This window comes from Nuphar pumila, chromosome 5 (assembly GCF_984573655.1).
Source record: "Nuphar pumila chromosome 5, dmNupPumi1.hap1.1, whole genome shotgun sequence".
Taxonomy (NCBI): Eukaryota; Viridiplantae; Streptophyta; class Magnoliopsida; order Nymphaeales; family Nymphaeaceae; genus Nuphar; species Nuphar pumila.
In genome coordinates this window covers 115,776,462-115,791,662 of record NC_143253.1, presented here as the reverse complement: position 1 = coordinate 115,791,662, position 15,201 = coordinate 115,776,462, and the positions used below count along the sequence as shown (strand labels likewise).

Sequence of the window (15,201 nt, the reverse complement as noted above, 5' to 3'; positions counted from 1 at the left end):
CACTTTTAAATTCAACTTGAGGGAGAAGGTTACACTACTTTATATTAAATATTACATGTAGGGGAATAGGTCTTTTGAAGAGGAGTCTTACACGACTTTTCTAGACCTATTACTATATTTTGGACTCTTACTAAACCACATTTTAGAATCTCCTTAGAGGAGACTTGATTGGTACACAAGTCTTTCCTTATAGGATTCACGTTATAACATAAAGAAGGGTGAGATACAATGGTAACTTTCCTTGAATCACCAGATTCTTGAGAGTCCTTAGCTGAGTCGACTTACCTCTCTTGTGAGTCCTTAGCCAAATTGGCTTTCCTTTCTCTAATAGCTAGTGCATCTCTCTCTCTCTCGCTCTCCTATTCAATAGATGAAGCCCTAGCCTAACCTGGTGGGGACATCATGTGCTCCAGCGATAACAAACATGCAGGACGGCAAGTTCGATGGGTGATGGTGCTCAAGTGTGGCAAGGAAACCTATTAGAGGAGTGTGGAGCATGTTTTCTACTTGAATCTAAATCTTAAATTTTTGCAGATCAAACTTCGCGGTAAGTTCATCGGGGTAGGGGGTGGGTCCCCCTGCCCGTAAGGTATGGGTTGGGGGCATTAGTTTCCGCGGCAATTTTTTTGGAGGGTAGTTATATAATTTTACCTTAGACTCCTTGTTATATATATCAACACTAGTAGACTTTATGTACAATTCATAAACTTCTCATACTTAAAGGATGCATCCTCCTCTATTTTGTGTATCCCAATGAATAAAAGAAGGCTCATTGTGGTCGTGGATGTCGGAAGTTTTTGTCGAACCACGTAAAATCCTTATTTTCATGTGTGCTTTTTTTTTCTTTTGCTTTTTTGTGCATGTTTCTTCGATTCATTGATAGGTCAAAGGGTCGTTCTCCAACAGACACTTTACTTTTGTTTAAATGGTAAAAAAAAAGAGAGAATGGTGACATGCTAATGAACATAACTATGGTAAGTTGAAGGAGGCTGGTGTTTGAGAAATATTTTCTTAATCCAAGTTAGTTTTCATAATCTTTGAAAAGATAAACATGTGCTTATAATTATGTCAAATGTAAGGTGGGTTTTTGAAAAAAATTTAAATGAAAAAAGATAAAGAAGAAAAGAAAAGAAAAGCAATCAATTGGGATTTCCAAAGGGTAGCAATGATAAAGCCCCAAGGGCTTCTACGCTAGCCAAGTTTTTTTTAAAGAACGTTGCGAGTTCAATATCTAGGATGTCTGTCCTTTTCCGCAAATCCAAGGAATATTGCTAGAGGGTACATCATCGAGGGTTTTATCGGTGGACAGCTGCATTATGACCAGCTGAAAACCGGGCTTTCCCTTGTCCAAAAAAAAAAAAGGAACCCAGAAGAAAGAAGACGAGCTTAGGTGATGTACAAAACAGGGTAAGTAACAGTAGACATTATTTTGTTGCTGCCATACTGAGCAATGTGTCTGTTAAGACATACTAACATTTAGTGGCATGTGCTGGTAGGGGTCGTCCTAACCCCAACTTTCCAATAAAAAACCATTTAGTGGCATGCTGATGTTTTAAGGGCCACCTGTTTTGTCATTCTTGGGAAGGAAATGCATTGAAATTATTCAGAGCGATGATTGAATCTAATGGGCCCTATCTATATTGACAAGCTTTGATTTTTATGGACTTACTGTATACCTCAAAGTGACTTAACATATGCGGCAAAAGCTGCAGAGATTATTTTAAGCATTTAGTGCATGTAAGTACAAGTGTGTGCGTATTGAGATTAGGATAAGATCACTTATACTAATCTCAATAGGGCGCGTGTGTGCAGATACATGTACATCATGTCTATGTATGTGCGTCTGTTTTGGACTCACTAAGAGTTGATAACCAAAATAGAGAGTTGGAAGCATCATACACGATAGGCATTTCAATGATTTCATGATTATTGTCTTTTATTTTTATGATGGGAGCCCAATACACTTATTTCAATGTGATCTATATTGTATACTGGTAAAACAATTTCAGCAGATCAATTTGATTGTTGGAGAAGCCAATTGATAAATTGATCCAAGGTATTGATGTCAGCCCTGTACTGCTTCTGTGTGAAGTCCAACAGACCAGCCCAAGTGAAGTCCGGGTACACTCTTCTGCCATCCCTACGCACCAACTCTTCTGGAGGTTTCACGATATTATCCTTGCGAGGGCAAAGGAAGAAAGCCAGGGACCACCTGTCACACACTTTGTTAACTACTGCACGGTGCAAGCAGCTCTTGTATTTTCCATTCGTAAGTGCCTGCCACCAAACAAGACATGAGTGTTACACACAGATGTGAGTCTGACCATCTAAATTGCACAAATAAAATGCCATATCATACATAGCTGAAAACAAAGAATCTTTTTTTTTTTTGAAAGAAGCTGAAAACAAAGTATCGCTGGGCACTATATATACATGTGATCCTATTCTCTGAAATAGGGTCAGTATGTCGTTTTTAGACATCCAACTGATGCATTTTGACAGCTATTATTAGTCTATATCATATTCAGGTGAGAATGTGAACTATCCTAGCCATTGATTGGACAGTTAGGATTGAATGTAGAATGCATCCCATCACATGTCAGATCGATGATGGGATCCTTTCTTATATATATAAGTCATAGAATTAAATTCCTACTTTGTCAGTTATCAATTAAGCCCTGTAATCAAATCAACGACATCTTGTGTACCTACTATTCTCTCTGAAAAATCGTATAGGCAAGTTCTAGCAGTTATTTAGGCTCTGTTCAGGAAACTTGAATCGGCACCGCGGGTTGTGATTTTCCCAACACCCTATGCTGTTTGGGAGCAGTGCATTGCTGTTTCCGCAACATCTTTGTTGTTTGAGAGTAGTGATGTTGCCAAAACACTGCTTTGAGAATGAAGTCGAAAACCCAACACCATTTTCAAGAGCATGTTTTTGGCAACTCTACCCCCAACATGACTTTTTTTGGCGACACATGGTAGCTACAGACCTTGGTCTGTGAATTAAATTATACACCAGCTGTGTACATTAATATTCAGCCACACGTACCAACAGAATATGACAAGGGAACTATTTTGCTATCATATCAATAACGACAAAGAGGACAAGAAGATACGATCAAGATCGCGATACGTAGTTACAGACCTTGATTACATTATACACCAGCTGTCTACATTAATTTTCAGCCACACGTACCAACAGGATATGATATCTTGCTATATATATATATATAGGGAACTATTTAGCTATCATTGATATCAATAACTACAAAGAGGACAAGAATATACGGTCAAGATAGCAATACCATGAGAGTGTCACCAATGTTGATGACCAATGCACCGGTCCTTGGAGCAACGAGGCGCCATTTCCCATCAGCAAATACCTGAAGCCCCCCAACATGATCTTGGTGAAGGATGGTGAGGGAAGTCGGATCACAGTGAGGGCCTGTTCCCAGTGTGAGGTCAGGTTCCTCGCAGGAAGGATAGTAGTTGCATCGCATTATGGAGGAACTATCCTGGTAAAACCTCCTCAAACTCATCCTCTCCAACCCTAAACTGACAGCCAGAAGCTCCAATATCTTCAGAGACAAGTTTGTCATTGCTTCACAGTACTCCTTGTACACAAATCTGCAACAGAACCCACCGAAAATGAGGCTAAATTAATCTTTCAATATGCCGCGATGCTGCATGTATGCTTGTTTTCACATCGCGGCGATGGATGTCCCCTTGTCTAGGGAAGGGTCTCAGATACCTCAAGGTGTTTTTTTTTAATATGAAGGAACGAGAAAGCAGTCCCGAAGTAAGAGGCCTGGTCGCGCTGGACTATGCCTGCCATACCTACGGTCACTTCTCCGTCAGCATAAACCATGGCGCACCCCTCTCCCCTTGCACAAGGAGGTGACACTGATGGGATTTGAACCTAAATCACCCGTCTAACAGCAACATATGACTTGACCAAGAGTGTGATTGTGGGATCAATTACACTCCTGGGATTTGCCATCTAGTGTAGATCCGGATGTGATCACTGAATCCTATGTGGGTTCCACATCATTAAAAAAATGTGTTCATGTTTTTTTACATGTAAAATTTTACATATAAATATATATTGGATTTTACATTTTATGCTGCGTCGGTGCACGGTGCCCATCTCAAGAAATGCCAAGATTGATGGCCAGCAGCAGTGGAGCTGCATGCTAAACATGCAGCGCCAATGCATAACATATGACCTCCATATATTAATACAATACATGCATGTAAGAATTGTTATCCAATTTTAAGGAATGTATGCATCATTCGGTGGTGTAAAACTTACCCTAGAACAGATGATTACGGTGCATACATGTATACAGAACCACGCCTCACAAAAGACAATGGCATGGATTCATGATCTCCATGACAATGTCTATGTATGTTATATGAGGGAGGGATATACCAAATAAACATGAATACAATGATGGTATTAGCCTGAAACTAGCGTAGACCAACACTAACATATGGCCACATACATATATGTTCACAAAGATATGTCCACAGAAAAATGATTAAAATCATTTTGAAACCATTTTCATGTATGTGCAGATGCAAGTTGTTGCATAGGCATGCTTACCCAATTGAGTTGAAATCCTGACCTATGAAGGATTGAAAGTGGTCAAGGAGAAGGTTAGGATCAGAGGCATGGAATGGGAAGGAGAGGGTCTCCTTCCAAGGCAATTTGGAAGTAAAGCGGTGGGAGTGAGAATCAGAGTAGCCCTGCACCTTATTCTTCTCATGCAGTGGAAGCCTGAAGAAGGCTTCCATGTTATGAAGTGCAGCAGAGATCAGCTCTCCGTCCACCCCATGGTTCTCCACTTGGAAGAAGCCATGTTTCTGGCAAGCCGAGCTGATGAGCTCAGTAGCGAGCTGAGTCGAGGCCTTGTCTCCGGAAAAGAACCCATCGAGGTCGATCACCGGCTCGTTGAGCGGTTCGCCGGCTTCGAAAGCCGGCCGCTCTCTCTCCGGCCATATGTATGCCATATGCTTAGCATGGCCAGAAATGGAAGGCATGTTGACGAGGATCCGGAAGAAGAGTGAATGGGAGCCAAGTTTGTATGGAGAGAATGGTAGGGTAGGACAGATTTGGAGGGCGGAGAGGGGCCTTATATAAGGGGGCTGGCTCTCAATTTTGCCTTTCACCTTTTCTATAGTGACCTTATGTCCTTAAAATGACAAAAATGTTCCTATAATGAGTTGCCTATGGGATTAGATTTTTGGGTGTGTACTTGCAGCTAGGGCTGGTAACCGAACCGAGCAGCTAGTGATTTGTCCCGGTTTGGCTAGTCACAAACTCGTGATCAATCCGTATAGTTTGCGAGCCAAGCCACAATCTGCTTGATTAGCTTAAATGAGTCCAGCCCGAACATAAGGTGTTCAGCTAGGCTCGGGTCGATAGTGCTCCTATAAATAAAATATATATATTTTTGTGAATAATATATATTTTGTGTAATATAAAAAAAGAAGAATGAATGAAATATATAAAAAAATAAGGATGAATGAAATATATATATATATAATATCGACTATTAAGTATAATTTATAAAAAATATATATATACATTTAAGTATAATACATAAAAATGTATGAATAACATGAAATGTTTCTACACCAGCCAGCTAGTGTTCAGCTCATATCATTCAGGGACGAGCTGAGCTTGAGCCCGGCTCGAATAAACATGAACATGAGCAGAGCCATGAGCTCAATCCACTAGTAAATGAGCTGAGCCTGAACATGCTATGTTCGGCTAGTTTACCAGCCCTACTTGCGGCTGTGTCAATGGGGTTAATTAGGACCTGACCCACTATACTGGACTTGGGTCCGGCATTGGGTTCCATCAGCAAGGTCAGTAGAAAATTGTCACATGGACACGACTAACCGACATAGGACACTATTTTTTCATTAAGAATAGTACATCTGGGGACGTGACACTGGAGTAAATTGGATAGTATCCTCATGAGATTTGTATTGGATGACGAGACGGATGACTCCTGACAACGTTATGTAGATTTGATTCTTGAGAGCTCGTAAATGAATTTCTAGATATGTAAGGTTCTTCCATAAGCAAATCTGGATTTGCCCAGTATCTATCCTGGTAGACTAGCCTTGAAAGTTCGGAAAAGGAAATTCAAGATATGTGTGGTTCTTCCAGAAGCAAATCTGGATTTGCCCAATATCTATCCTGGTAGACTAGCCTTTAAAGACCGGAAAGGGAAATTCAAGATTTGTCTCGTTCTTCCTGAAGCAAATATGGATTTGCCTATCATGGTAGACTAGCCTTCAAAATTTGGAAAGGGATATTGTAGATATCTCCCGTTCTTCCGGAAGCAAATCTGGATTGCTTATCATGGTAGTCTAGCCCTGAAAGTTTGGAAATTCAAGATACTGTGTCACAAAGAGAGTACCGGTAGGACCCAACATGCAAAAATGGGTTTGACTTGTAAGTTCAAAAAAAGGAAAAAAATCGGACATGATGACACGGAAAATTTTCAATGTTTTAATCAATAAAAATCTATATTTTTGATGTTTTAATATTTGAAAGTGAATTTTTACTGAAATAATGTAAAAAAATATTAAAAAAAATTTTGATGATGAGGAACCATCATGGAAGCGAGGAAAACCCTGGGTGGGGCCCCATGACCAAAGAGAGGAAAACCCTGGTTGGATTCGGATCCACTTAAGGAACCCTCATCGAAGAGAGAAATTAAATTGTTACAATATATTAGAATAATATCTATACATGTTGGTGTCGATGTCGTCAAGATATATTCGATCGATTCTTCCTTATGCAAGGATTTTTTTATCATGAACTTTGTTATGGTTATGGTTATCTGAAGGTTGTTAATGGGCACATCTTGTTGGAATTATGTCTCAAAATTATGCATTTACCAGGAATAAACTCTTGATCATGTTTATTTTTATTTGACCAAGCTACCTAGCTAAACCAAACTCATGATTGTGCCTGTTTTGACTTTGACTTTCAATACACTTTGTTAGAGGATTGTTTTAAAAAATTAATACATGATTGAGGGTGTTGCGTGTCCTCCATGAAGATGCAGGGTTTGCTACAGTGCGTGTTCGGGGGTTCGAATGAGCGTCATGTATATAACCACGTGGGGCTCGTATCCCCGTATATATCAGCATCACTTAGCATGAGAGTTCGGTGCAGTTGCAAAGACTTAAGTACCATTTCCTGCCATTCTCGCCATGAAATGATGGTTAAAAAAAAGAACAAAAATGTCCTCCATTCAGAAAAGGGAGAATGATCTTAACTCTTCAAAAAGTCCAAACGTTCTGTTTTCACCCTAAGTAGTAAACTCCTATGCTACCAGCAGATCATCCTTTCACGTTGCACCATCTGTTGTAATAGGAGCTTCATTTGACGATGCACCCTTTACCTTCGTCTGCTGCCGCCAGAGCACCCTTTGTCGTTGTCTCATGTCCAAGTTCCTGCCTTGGTTTTTAGCTTGTGTTATAACACATTGTCATCTTCTCGTTTCTGCCTTGTGTTACAAAACATTCTCGGGTTCGTTTCTACCTCGTGGAGATAACTATAAATCGAACGACTGGTTCGATCATTGGTGGGCGTCATAGGGGAATTTGTTGACCATCTCTTTTTATAAACTTCTCTTCTTCTTCATTTTCGTTAGGCAGTATAAAAAAAGCAATGACGCACAAACATTCCAACAAGTGTCATTAAGGCGTCGTGAGTACCTTTCCATGTCATCATGCTATTGTTGAAGAACGTATGTCATCATGAGTACCATTAAGGCGTTGTTTTGTTATTGCAGGTGGATGTTTTCTTCTTGACGGTTGGAAAATTAAAGATATTTTTAAGATGCTGGGACCTGTTGACAAGAATACTTGTTCATAGATGCGAGGAAGGGCCTCTACCCCATCCAGTATCGTCCATTCACTCAGTATATGTAATGTAACGCAAATCACGGTTGTAGTAACATACTACCGATTTGTGAGATTGTTTTGTTTGTTAATATCAATTTGTAAGCTATTATGCTGAATTTTCATATCGATTTGTAATATATTATGCAATATGTATATCGATTTATAAGATATTATGTTTTTTATAGTATCGATTTGTAAGCTATTATGATGAATTGCCGTATCGATTTGTAATATATTATGCGATATGTATATCGATTTGTAAGATATTATGTGTTTTTTAGTATCGATTTGTAAGATATTTGTAGTATGATTTTAAAACATGTGCGTGCAAAAATACATTGTTGCACGCTTGCAGTGGCAATTTGCGTATTCAAATTGCTGCTCATTTAGCGATTTCTATTGAAATCGCTTCACAACATTGTAGATATAATTAAATCGTTGTCACGTGAATCGCTATCATCAACACACATATACGATAAATCGTTTCTTTTATTGGCATGGTAAATAACAACTTAATGCAGAATATAAGCAAATAACAAATCGTTGTTGCTTTTATATTGTGATTCATTCAATCATTTCTTTGACTTGCTTAACCTTATCGGTATCTGTTGTTATATGCATCTTGAATAAATTGTAGTAAACGTATGAGCTGGCTAACGCAAATTGATATCTTGCTTATGGCAGTGGTGAGCTTATCATCTGGTTGTAGTGAAGATGGTGTATCTCAATTATTGGAAAGTTATGGGGAGTGTACATCTGTACTAATGACGCATCTGAAGAAGTGAACATGTGTACTAATGATGCACACGATAATAAGGGTGCAGACATTGTATTCACTCTTGACTTGAATGTTCCAGCAGAAGAAATGAAATTCGATAATGAGGTAGACGATCATGATAATACACTTGATAAAGGTGCAGTCACTAGGAATGTACATGATAGTACACTTGACTCTGTTCCCGTAGAAGGAATGCAGTTTAATAATGAGGAAACTGTATATAAATCTTATAATGATTATGCCTTAAAACTTGGCTTCAGTGTTAGAAGGTATTCTTGGTCAAAAAATATACTGGGTGTCGTGGGGAGAAATACATATATTTGTTCTAAGGAAGGTTGAAAGAAGTCAAGTGAAAATCCAACAAGGAGCAAGTCAGATTTAAGATGTGGATGTCCAGCGAGAATGATGTTAAGAAGACTTTCAAATAAAAAATATATAGTTCGTACTTTAATCGGTAATCATAACTATGAATTAGCAGCTTCATTTATGACTCTCATGTTAAGGTCACATCATAAAGTAACTGAAGTGCATGCTGTAATTGCTGAAATAGCTGATAACAGTGATATTGCACCAATGAAGATATATAATTTGTGCGTGTACATAGATGTTGGTTGCAAGAATGTGTCATTCACACCTATGGATCTAAGAAACCACTTGAGAAGAAAGATAACATATAACATGAAGAATGAAGAAATATGTTCTTTGGTTGATTACTTATAGAAGAAATCAAGCAATGACTCTGGTTTCTTTAGTGCAATGCAACTGGATGAAGATGGATATGCTGTGAATATATTTTGGGCAAATTCAAAGTCAAGAGTAGATTATGAATACTTCGATAATGCACTTATTTTTTATACTACAGTGAAGATTAATACCGAACAATGGTCATTTGCGCAGTTTATCAGAGTGAACCATCACTCATAGAGTTGTATATTAGGCGGCGTTTTTTTGTATAACCAGGCCAAGAAAAGCTTTGAGTGGTTGTTCAGAGTATTTATGCAGGCAATGAATGAGAAGTAACCTGAAGCTGTACTTGTAGATGGTGATTACACAATTGCGGTTGTTGTGTCTCATGTATGACCAGATGCACATCATCACCTATGTTTATGACATATCTTTTAAAATGCGGCAAAGAACATAGGACACATATTTAATCAGAAGATAGAGTTTAACAAAAAGTTTACAAGGTGTGTACTTAGAGCGTAGACGATGTCACTTTTATGTCTGATTGGGAGGAAATGATTTAGATGTACGACCTTAAAGACTGTGTGTGGTTACAAAATTTATATGCAGACAAAGAGAAGTGGGCATTGACATATGAAAGACAATACTTTTGTGCAGGTATGGTAAGCACACAAAGAGCTGAATCTATACATGCCACACTGAAGAAAACCTTGTATTCATGTTTAACAATGTTTCACTTCATGGAACAATACAAATTATTTGTAGACAGTCTTAGACAGAATGAGCTTGAACAAGATATGAAATGCTTCAGTACACACCCTGTAACTTTAGACATGAAAATATTGATGTGACCTATAGATCTATATACACTAACTGTATTTGAATGAATTAAGAATGAGGTTACAGAAGTCATGAATTGCAACATAGAGGAATATATTCAAACCGAGAATATGCACAAATACCATATTGTATAGGAAGGCAAAGAGCATCCAAAAAAGCAAGAAGCACATGTTACGTACAATATTGACAACAAAACAATTAAATGTACATGCAAAATGTATGAATTCAAAGGTATTTTTTGTCATCATGCATTAAAAGCACTTAATCAAGAAAATATACAAGAAATACTTGAGTCATATTTAATGTGAAGATGGATGAGACAAACAAAAATTGAATTGTTGGATACAAATAATGTGAGTCAATCTGATATTGATGAGAAGTGCCACATAGCCTCTCATTACCAACAACTATGTAGGTCACTTATGCATGTAGATTTGGCATCAAAAAGTGAAGAAGCCTATCTATGCATGAGAAAAGTGTCAAGGGAGTTACTTGAAAATGTGCAGTTAATTCACCATCAGTCCATTGCAACTCATGAAGACCAGTCCAAGAAAATGAGAGCGAACAACGGAGGTGAAAATCATGCTTTCCTTGACATTCATGAGAAGTTGCACTGAAGCGTAAACATCATCTTCAATAAGTCAAGAGTCAACGTTGTAGATTATATGAAAAAAATCACCTAGCGAGGGTATCAAAAGGAAACCTGTCGCTGATCGCAGACGTTAGAAGACAAATGATGCACCAGAATTAGTTGGAAAGAAAAGGTCTAAGAAACAATCAACCTATAAGCAAAAGCAACCAAGCCCTTAACATGAACAAGTATGTAATACCTTATATTGCTTCCCATGTACATTGCATTACGTGCAACTTATCAATATCTAACTTGTGTAATTTTTAACATGCAGCAATACCCTACAAATATGCACTACAATGTTGGAACCTTCAATCCTCTTTACCAGTTTGAGTGAAATGATAGCATCAGTTTTACAAGTCTTTTGGTATATAATCAATGTTGGAAGGATGTTTGCATTTCTTGTGAAACTTAATGTAGTGTTTTATATTGTTCTGTTTCATGACAAACTATTTCTATTCGAAAGTGAGCTATCTAACACAGGAATCGCGTGTGAACTTTGTTTAATAATGTATCCTTCACATGTATAAATCATTGTTTCATCTAGCTTACAGAGCTACAATTTTGATACTGTAGGTAAATCAGTGTTGTTCAGTGCTTATACCATTAGTAAAAATCATTGTTTCATACAATCTTCATATATACAAATCATTATACATATACTATACTTGAATCATTGTGCAAAAAGTTGTTACATTTACTACATGTGCATGATCGTTATTAAATCGCTGTAGCTTAATTTTTATACCATTAGTAAATCGCCTCTATGGTGATACTAGTAAAGATGTCTATTTTCTTTGATGATGATGGTCATGTATTGTATCTAAGCCAAACCATTGGTCATGATGTATTGTAACTAAATACTAATATTTTTTGTAAATGAATGTGGTTATAAATCATGTAGATTTGTAGTTAAGAAGTTACCGCGAAAAAGATATGTCTTTATGAACGAAATAGATTTGTATTTAAGAAGTTAACTCGATTTGTATCATTGAAGTTACCTCGATTTATACTTTACTAATTCTAAACAGGACATCAATTTGTACAATTGAAGCAGACATTTTGTAAAACGCAATAGAAAATATCATTGGCATAGACATAGCTCGTAAAAGCAAATCGCAATAGCATGTAGCCTTCATATGTACAAATCATTTCAACCTTTTATCAATCATTGTGTAAATCGCGATAGAAAGACTTTTAAAGCAAATAATAATTTCCACTATACACAATGCTAATTGCTTTTACAATTTTTATTTACGAAGGCCAAACATTACAATGGCTTTTTAGTGGCACTAGTGTTTTATACTTATTAAAAAAAGAATTATACATTTATAGATGTCCTATCATGATTTACAATCACAAATGTTTCATAGATATATCGTTACCAATGGTTTGACTTAGATACAATACATGACCATCATCCTCACCAACCTAACCCGTTGTCGAGGTCTAAAATCCTAATCTATTTAACCTCTCTTCCTCTTTTCTACAGCAACACAAATTTTTCAGCTTCTTTTTTTTTCCTCCTTCGCCTTCATCTTCTGCTTCTTCTTCTTCTTCAATCATTGCTGTGATAGGACGCTTCCTATATAATTATAGACTATTACATTACAACAAAGAATTATAATTGGTTGTAAGCTAATCGATATCAAGCAAATCATGATAGCATATAGCCTTCATACGTATAAATCATTTCAGCCTTTTATCAATCATTGTGTAAATCATGATAGAAAGATAGCTCGTAAGATCATATCATAATTTTCACAGTACACAATGCTAAATGCTTCTTCAATTTTTATTTATGAAGGCTAAACATTACAACGATTTGTTCAGTGAAACTTGTGTAAATTGCGATACGACATATTGTTCACATAGACAAAGCTCGTAAAGGCAAATCACAATAGGATATTCAAATGAATTTTGTGGAATGTGATGTATTTGATTGTTGGATGAGTTTAGGTGGAGGAGTGATTGAATTGGGTTGGTTGTGAGACCCATTTAGCTCTCATCAAATCCAAACCCAATCTAAACTATTATATATATATATATATATATATATATATATATATATATATATATATATATATATATATATATATATATATTTAATTAATTTTATTTGGTTGTCAAATGAACCCAAATTCTATTTATCTAAGAGGATCAATTTGGAATTTTGATAGATCCAAAACTTAAAACATAAACCCTAAATCCTAAATTTTAAAACCCTAAACCCTTAAAACCCAAAAACATCGTGTCCTAAACCCTAAACTCTTAAATCCCAAAAACCTAAACCCTATAGCCTAAACCCAAAAACCCTAAATCCTAAACCCTAAATGCTAAACCTTAAACCCTAAATTCTAAAACCCTAAACCCTAAACGCTAAACCCTACATTTTAAAACCCTAAATCCTAAACCCTTAAAACCTAAAACCTAAACCCTAAACCCTTAAAACCCAAAACCCTAAACCCTAAACCCTAAATACTAAATACTAAACCCTAAATGCTAAACCCTAAACCCTAAGATTTAAAATCCTAAACCCTTAAAACCCAAAAACCTAAACCTTAAACCCTAAAACCCTAAACCCTAAAGCCTAAACCCTAAACCCTAAACCCTAATCGTGATAGGACATATCGTTCACATAGACAAAGCTCATAAACACAATTCATGATAGGACAAATCATTTCTGCTTTATGTCTGTGGTTGTATAGATCATGCTAGAATACTTCTATAAATCATGATAGGAAATATCGTTGACATAGACATAGCCTTTAAAAGTAAATCGCGATAGCACATAGCCTTCATACGTAGAAATCATTTCAACCTTTTATCAATCATTGTGTAAATCATGATAGGAAGACCGTAAAAGCAAATCATAATTTTCACTGTACACAACGCTAATCGCTTTTACGATTTTTTATTTATGAAGGCTGAACATTACAAAGAGACAAATTTTGAAGAAACTCGTCATGAGGTTTAGAAAATATATGCCTGAATTGTCGTCGTTGGCCGTGTAGCTATCGTCGTCTCCTTCATCACCATCGATACCCCTTTTGTGACAAAGCAGATTATATGCTCGACCCACAAATACGTCATTAATAAAGGAAACATCAGTTTGTCTGTTCCTTACTGACGAAGCAAAACGACACCTTCTTGAACTTGTGTGATGTGTCATTCATTTATAAAGGAAACATTGTTTCACATACCGCTCATTTTAAAAAACTGCACCTAAATAAATTATATTGTGCATTAATTAAAAAACATCATTTTATTTGCCATTTACAACAAAGAATAATAACTGGTGTCGATTTATAGTTTACTAAGTCTAAACATTGTGTCAATCTGTTTATTATTTTTTTTATGCCTTTTATGAATCAGTCATTGTGTAAATGCGATACGACATATCGTTCACATAGACAAAGCTCGAATAGGCAAATCACAATAGGATATTCAAACAGATTTTGTGGGATGAGATGCATTTGATTGAATTGATGGTTTTAGGTGGAGGAGTGATTAGATTGGGTTGGTTGTGAGACCCATTTAACTCTCATCAAATTCAAACCCAATCTAAACTACTATGTATATATATATATAGATACATATTTACATATATATATTTTAAGTAGGATCCATTTGGAATTTAGATAGATCCAAAACTTAAACTGTAAACCCTAAACCTTAACGCCTAAACTATAAACCCTAAACCCTTAAAACCCAAAAACCCAAACCCTGAAATCTAAAACCCTAAAGCCTAAAACCCAAACTCTAAACCCTAAACCCTAAATCCTAAACCCTAAACCCTAAACCCTAAACCCCTAAAACCCTAAACCGCAAACCCCAAACCCTGAACCCTAAACCCTAAAGCCTAAACTATAAACCCTAAACTCTGAACTCGAAACCCTAAACCCTAAACGATATGTCTTTGTGAACGATATCGATATGTAATATAGCGATTTGCAACTGTTACTGCGACAACAATATGTCTTTGTTTGTATTTGTGAACGATATTGATATATAATATTGTGATTTACTCATATCGGTTTGCAACTGTTACTAAAATATTGTGAACAAAACAATGAAATCGATTTGCAACTGTTACTTAAATCGGTCTCAAGTTTTAAATTGATTTGTATTTATGAAGTTACCTTGATTTGTACTTTACTAACTAAGTCTAAACATCATGTTAATTTGTGTACACGTGTATAAAACCCTAGTATATGTAAAATCATAATATAGATTTATGTAAAACCCTATTCTATGTAAAACCCTACCAGACCCGACCTATGGTCCATGTCTAAAACCCTAATCTATTTAACAACTCTTTCTCTTTTCTACG

The 15,201-nt window shown here is 36.5% G+C and overlaps 1 protein-coding gene across 1 annotated transcript; it reads right to left on the bottom strand.

Moving 5' to 3' along the window:
* Positions 1 to 2,013: 2,013 nt before the first annotated feature.
* Positions 2,014 to 5,046, bottom strand: LOC149838271 (gibberellin 20 oxidase 1-B-like). Its single transcript, XM_090008215.1, has 3 exons — positions 4,610 to 5,046; positions 3,309 to 3,630; positions 2,014 to 2,277 (listed from the first exon to the last, which is right to left on the bottom strand). The coding sequence occupies exons 1-3, from the start codon at positions 5,044 to 5,046 to the stop codon at positions 2,014 to 2,016; spliced, it is 1,023 nt and encodes a 340-aa protein (XP_089864341.1).
* Between the last annotated feature and the right edge of the window lie 10,155 nt (positions 5,047 to 15,201).

Excerpts from the sequence above, each read along its gene's own strand:
- LOC149838271 (XM_090008215.1), bottom strand. The coding sequence starts at position 5,046 with ATGCCTTCCATTTCTGGCCATGCTAAGCATATGGCATACATATGGCCG. Across the intron at positions 3,631-4,609 it reads CAGGATTTCAACTCAATTGG|ATTTGTGTACAAGGAGTACT; the intron begins GTAAGCATGCCT and ends GTTCTGTTGCAG. Across the intron at positions 2,278-3,308 it reads ACATTGGTGACACTCTCATG|GCACTTACGAATGGAAAATA; the intron begins GTATTGCTATCT and ends GTTTGGTGGCAG.